The 7,221-nt window shown below is 33.2% G+C and overlaps 1 protein-coding gene across 1 annotated transcript; it reads right to left on the bottom strand.

Annotated features, from left to right (window-relative positions):
* Positions 1 to 4,067: 4,067 nt before the first annotated feature.
* LOC107459923 (uncharacterized) lies at positions 4,068 to 6,669 on the bottom strand. Its single transcript, XM_016078232.3, has 2 exons — positions 6,324 to 6,669; positions 4,068 to 4,946 (listed from the first exon to the last, which is right to left on the bottom strand). Exon 2 carries the CDS (start codon positions 4,944 to 4,946, stop codon positions 4,473 to 4,475), a length of 474 nt encoding a protein of 157 aa, XP_015933718.1. The 5' UTR covers positions 6,324 to 6,669; the 3' UTR covers positions 4,068 to 4,472.
* Between the last annotated feature and the right edge of the window lie 552 nt (positions 6,670 to 7,221).

Below are 7,221 nucleotides of genomic sequence, written 5' to 3'. Positions count from 1 at the left end.
CACTATTTACTTGTATATTTATTTTATTTTTTATTTTAAAAGTAAAAAAAAAGAGAGAAAAATATTGATTATTATATTTATTATATTATAATTAAATTAAGACGTGGCGGCTAAGGAAGTTATTCATGTATGATGTATGGATGAAGATTGGAGAGTAGTAACTAGGAGTGCATGTGGGGTTGGGTAAAATTAGGTTTGTCTTTATTTGGATTTGACTTTAAATAATAATTAGATCTATTTTTTAAAATTATTTTTCGGTCTTAAACACGATAGAATCATACTATTTTTGAGCTATACTAAAATCGGGTCTAGGCTGCATGAAGTCCAAGTGTTAATAAATTTTATGTCAAAAAATTATGATATATTTATTTATAAAGAAAAAAACATATTTATTATTAAAAAATTGATATCCATACTTAAACTTGAATTGGTCTATAAATTTTAATTGTATACTTCTTTGATTTATTTTCTAATTCAACAAATATGATTAAAAACAAAAGAATAAGTTTATAATTAATATAACATAATATTAGAATTAATTTAAAACATATATATCTTGGTTAGTCTCTCTAAGGAGTATACGGGATGGGTAAGCCAAATTCGTCTTGATCCGAACATGACCTAAAATAATGATTGCGTCTATTTTTGATATCTTTATTCGACTTTATATCCGATAAAATCACACTAAATTAATCATAAAATATTCGGATGCTAACCGAATCTTTAGACTGGTCCGAATCATATGCGTCTCTAATAGTAACTAAAAATAGACGATCATTCAAATGAGAAGAAGTTAAAGTGCTTGACTAGGATAATTACTAGTCAAACACTCCATCATTTAGGAAATAGTCTCACAATTTTTTTTTAATTTAAAAAATATCAAATTATCAACATTTTTTTTTCACTTCAGATTTTTGGTGACTATTCACTTTAGATTTGAATTAGTATTAACTACTTATTTTGTTTTTCTATTAAAAATATTGGTGTTAGCATTCAGATTATTTAATGCAAAGTTCGATGTAATGACGTAATAACCGGTTGAATATGAATTGCAGTGGGTGTCCATATAAAAGGTCACAAGAATCCTGAGATATGGAAGTCACATATTCAGATTATCGTTAATTAGTTATTAGATACTATCTTATCTTGGAAGTCATATAGCAGCAAGGACGCCATCCTTCGTCTAATGGAGCTTCAACTGACCCATCAACACGCATCTTTGGCTTCTAGATGCCTATATTTACATCATTTTTTCTCTACGCTTTAATCTCCCCAAACACATACTGTTAAGAAATTTGTGATTTACTATCCAACTATAGTTTCAATTATTAGAGTATAATTTGCAAAAGTTGGCAACTTGCCCAACTTGATTTAAAACAAGCTCAAAACCTTTAATTATTTTTTGAGAGTTTAGTACAATAATAATCGTGATGAGATTAATTAATCAAAATAAGCGGTAATTATGGGAGAAAAAGGGGATCTAAATTGACGTCCCTTGTGTTGTTTATTAGCACATCACATATTTATGAATCGGACCAATATTGGTTGGCATTCAATTCCAACTACTGATGATAGGGTGTGTCGTTGAGTCTATGGAGTATTGAGTTATTAACCCAATGAAATATTGCATAGCCAATAATTAACATTAATATATTGGACAATGCTAAGTAACTAATGATTTATTTAAATAACATGAACAACAAATTTTAAAATCGATCCATTTTAATTAAAAGATACTACATCTTAATTTAATGCTACTAATTAAATTTAAGATTAATTTACTCTTTTAATTTTATTATTCACATTATTCACATATTGTTCCAAAGTGTTGTTAGTTACTTATACTTTTCCTAATATATTTCATATGGTCTTTGGCTTCTAGACGAGACCAAAGCAAAGCAGCCCTCAATACATTATAACATGTAGGCTTAATTTGGTAAAATTTTTACTTTCTAAAAATAACTTATAAAAGTTAACTTTAAAAGATGACTTTTTAAAAGTTGTAGCATTTAAGTTTAGTAAATCAAATTAAAAATAGCTTTCAATAAACACAAGCAACAATAACAAGATTTAGTAAAATAGTTTTTAAAATTTAAAAATACTATAATAGACATAAATACAAGTATTAAATTTAAAAATTAGTTACCATATGGGATTATATTAGACTTTTAAATTTTGAAAAGTACAAGCCAACTTTGAAAAGTTCTATCTTAGATGCTTTTAAAAGTATCCCGATTTTTTCGAAACTACAAGTACAAGCATATGATCTTTTTTATTTACCAAATACAAAAAGAGGAGCTTGACCTTTTAAAAAGCACAAGCACCTCTTCGAAAAATTTTACCAAACCAAGCCGTAGCCTATCAATTTTGATGCTTTGGCTTATTTTATTAGGAGTAAACTACCATTTTTACCCACAAAAGTTAAAAACATTGATAAATCTACTTATAAAAAAAATTACCATTTGTATCCATAAAACATAAATTTCATACAACAAAATTATCCAAATACTAAAAAATCACATAAAAACCTCAAATTACTCTTATCATCATTTGCAACGTCTTTTCCTTCCCATTTACCATTCCATCATCCTCATCTCATCACCTTACCGCCACCATCACCATCGGCCTCAAACCAGAGCCTACCGCGTCAGAGACCCTTGTCAGTGACGACCCCTCCTTCTCTCCTTCCCTGTCTCGGTCTTGCCGACCAGAGGACCTTCGCACCCACCCCGCTCCTACTTCGCCGCCGCTAGCAATCCTAGAGCCGCCGCCACCGCGGTCCCCTTTGCGAACCAAAACTGCAGCGAGCTCTCTCTCTTTCTGTCTCTTTCGCCATTTGTTTTAAACCACCAAACTCTAATTTTCTTCTCCTTCTCCTTTTCTTCCCCTTTTTCTCTCCTCTTCAAGAACCAAAGACCTCCGAACCACCATCACAGCCCTGCCATCATCGCCGTCCGCACTTTCAGCCGCCAGAACTGCCACGAACCACCATCGTCTCCACCATCTGCGGCGAATCCGAGCCACCATCACCGTCCCAGTCGTTCTTTTTCTTGGTCTGCCAGCGAGCCACTAACCAGTCTCGCACCTCCTCCACCAAACCCTAATTCAGCCCCCTGTTCTCACTCTTCTACTTCAACGAGCTATCAGCGATGGCATCATCAGCTTCTCAGTCGCCAAACTTCAGAGCAACTGCCGTAGCTAGCATCTCTCTCACCGAAATAGAGTTGAAATAGAACAAGCTCACTCCTGACTCTCAGAGTTTGGCTCAGGTGAGGATTGCTCAATTCGTTTAATTCCCCACATGGCTTATTTGAGTTTGATAATTGATTTGTTGCAAGGACATTAGGTGGTAACACTCTGTTCTGAGTTAAATGAAAAGTTGAAAACAATGATGATAAAGGTAAATTGAGATTTTTATGTAATTTTTTAGTGTTTGGATAATTTTATTGTATAGAATCTATGTTTTATGAATATAAATAATAATTTTTTTTATGAATAAATATATCAGTGTCCTCAATTTTTGTGGATAAAAATGATAGTTTACTTTTTTTATTAGACATATTATTATGATTGTTAGTTAATTAATTTATTATAGTCTAAGATCTGGACGTTGACAGCGTGTACGTAAAAAACAATAAACAAGTTCAATCAATCTTAGTCTGCGTTCTCATACCATGACTCGCTGGCCCTACCATCCCTAATATTTTTCATAAATCTCCTTCTGCTTCTAGATTGTTGATTTTCTTTCTTTTCTTTTTTTAATATACAAATATAAATTCATTTTATTATTCTTTCTTCATGTCTTTGATTTTATCACATCTTAACAAAGTAATATTCTAAATCTGTTTTTTAAGAAAATTTTAGTTTTTAATAAACTTAATTTTAAATTTTGTTTATTTTATTAAATAAATTAATTTTCACATCAAATTAACTTTTTATGTGAAAAGACTTATTTGATAAATTAAAATTTAGTTTTTTTATTTTTATAAAATAACAACACAGAATTATTTGTCCCAAATTTTTAGGAATGAATGACTGATTTGTAATAAAACAAAAGATTAAAAATTAATTTGATGGTTAAACTTTATTAAGAATTATAATTTACAACTAAATATATGTAAATAACATTTCTTTTCTATAAATATTTCAGTCTTCGGTTTCCAAATTAAAATAGAGAGGGAGAGCACTTAGAGTTAAAAGTTAAAACTGTACCTCCTTGGATATAAAACTAAACAACTCTTTTATTTATACAATGTTTGACTTGAACTTGAAAGCATGTATTCTAATTTCTATTCTATCTCTTTTGGAAATTGAAGAGTTTCACAGAAACAGCAAAGATAATAGCAAAGAACACAGCAAAAGCAACAGCCAGAGTTGCAGCAACTCCTACAAAATCATTTGTATAGCCAAAGTATCTCTTCAGAAACTCTTCCACTGTCTCATTTGACTCAATTCTACATTTTAAATCACCCTCAAGTGTCCATTCGCATCCTCAAGAATAGCGCAACTCCTTTTCGCTTTAAAGCCGGACCTCGGAAAGGTGTACATGCTGTAGATGGTGGCGGGGTTGATGCTTGGCCAGTTGATGCTTGGCTGGTTGATTCTTGGCCAGTTGATTCTTGGCTGGTTGATTCTTGGCCAGTTGATTCTTGGCCGGTTGAGTTGTGTCCGTGCCACCAAATTCCCCTTGTAAACACCGGCGGCGTTAAACTTCTGGAACCCCACCACGTTGGGGATCGACCCAGCAGACCACGTACATACTGAATAACTGGCCGCAGTGAATATAAGATCACTGCAGCCAGTATTACAGAGATGAAGAGCTCCAGTAAGTTTTTCACCAGAGAAATAGGAATTCTGACAACAAAATAAAAATTGTCGAACACATGCACATTGATGTCCACTGTTATGTTAGTCATTGCTGCTTCAAGACGATTAGAAACCTCCATCTGTAATATAAATAGGCCAACAATTTTCTGGTTAAGGGCACAATTATGCAACAGAATAAACATGAGCAGAACAATATAAATTAACAGAACCTATCCACTATCCAGGACAATATAGACAAAACAGCAGCTCAATTCACAGAAGTTATCCACTATCCAACAATATAAATTCACATAACAAAATAAAAACAACACCAACAATATAAAAACAGCCTCTCAATTCACCATAATGATATAAAATTAACACAAACTAATCCAAATTTATCCAACAAGCTAAATTGCGTAGCAATCAATTTATGTGACAGAGTTCTGCCCAGATTAAAATGCTGTTATGTAAATTGGGTAATCGTATAATGAAATTGTCCAAAGTTAAAAGAAAACTTAATCAACACTAAAATGAAAATGGACACCAAACAGGCCTCAGATTCCACAATTTACTCTCATTCAATCATTTGATACAATAAAATTTACAAGCAAAGATAACGTGTAATTCAATTATTGGCAAGCACACTTAACAAAGAAGTAAAACCATGGAATTTCTTGTGCTATAGGAATCAGAGTCATTAAACAGTTGGCGTCAAATAAACGCTCCAAATCCAAAGATCATAAGGAGCAAGGACCATGGGAATCAATGGAGGGTCTATATTTACAAATAAGGTTCTTGGAGATAGCAGCAAGGTTTACTTTGATAACTTTTCAAAATTATTAGGAACTATATCTACAAATAATAATAGCAAAGTCATCATTCAAATGCAATAAAATTAGATCATATGCATATAGAAGATCATATACTATAAGTCTATAACTACAGCAAAGTAAATAAATTAGATGATCATTTAAAAAATAATACCAATCTAGAACACTTAGTAACATAGCATTATAGCAACATAAATATGTCCACAGTTACTTGTTTCAGGAACTATATATGTTGCCAGTTTATCATTTCTGACTAATTTCACAAAGCTAAGCAATTAAGCAAACTATAAAATTGATGCAATTTGGTTTGGATTTTTTTTTTGGTTTAAAACTGGTTTTTTTTAAATGGTTTGGTTTGGACTGGGTTTAAAATCCATAATCTGGATTTTTTGCACAGTTAGGGGTGCTCGAGGAGTCGAGGAGGGAGAGGGTAGCCTTTAGGGTTTCATTTTTTTCCTTCAGAAAGCCAAAAACGAAAAAAATTTACTCAGAAATCAGAACAAAACAACAACAATCTAGCCCTGTTAACAGCAACGAACAACGAAGAAAATTTAATCAGAAAACAACAATTAACCCAGAAAATCAAACAAGCAACAATGAACAATCAACATAATTAAATCCAGGAAGACAGCAATCAACTTCCAAAAATGAAACTGAAGAAGCAGTGGAGAGATGGAGGCTTACCAACGGTGACAGTGACTGAGCTAAGAGAGAGAGAGAGAGAGAGAGAGAGAGCTTGAAGCCTTGATCAGAGAAAGACGACGAGGACGGGAACAGAGAACGAAGGAAAGAGAACAGAGACGAAGCAGTAAAACGCCCACGAGAAGCGAACAAGCGTGAGCGACGGGGATGAGAGAAGTCCACGACTGATTTGAGGGCCGAGCAGACCTTCGAGAGGCGAAGGCGGCAACCGCTGGCTGTCACCGTCGGCGGCGGGGTCTGGCACGCGTTTTGAAGCTTGAAGGTCGCTACATCTCTGATAGGGTTTAGGGTAGGGTTTAGTTCGGTTGTGAGAGAGAAGACGGTTCGAAAAGAGGGTTCTCTCTGATTTATGTATACACAGAGTGGCGAACAGGGTGCCTAAAAAACCGGACCGATTCCGAAGGTTCACCGGTTAATTGTGGGTTCGACTAATTTTTTCGTGGAAAAATATGGGAAGTTAATAGAATATTTGAATAATACACACAATGGAGATTTAGGGAGTATTAGATATATAATTATTAGTATTACCTTTTTTTATCAGTGTAAACTTCTGAGATGAGTGGTATCATAAAATAGTAACAGGATTCTAAATCCGAAAGATCAAGAGTTTGGTTCTTGGTGAACTCCAAAATCAGCTTAAACTTTTGGGATGAGTGATTTTATGACATGAGATATTTATTATCCTTAATATCCGGATAGTTATTATGAGTGATGTTCATTTTGTAATTAAAATATCCGGATGGTCAAGAATTCTGTACAACACCAAACCAGCTAAAAGACCGATTTTCAGTTAATCTAGTCGAATTCATTAGTCCGGTTCAATTTTTAGAACATTGAAAAATTAAAATTTTGGACTGGCCCAAATTACAATAGTCTTATT

Source organism: Arachis duranensis, chromosome 7 (assembly GCF_000817695.3).
Source record: "Arachis duranensis cultivar V14167 chromosome 7, aradu.V14167.gnm2.J7QH, whole genome shotgun sequence".
Lineage (NCBI taxonomy): Eukaryota > Viridiplantae > Streptophyta > Magnoliopsida > Fabales > Fabaceae > Arachis > Arachis duranensis.
The sequence above is the reverse complement of the archived record's forward strand: the minus strand, read 5'-3'. Positions and strand labels throughout refer to the sequence as shown.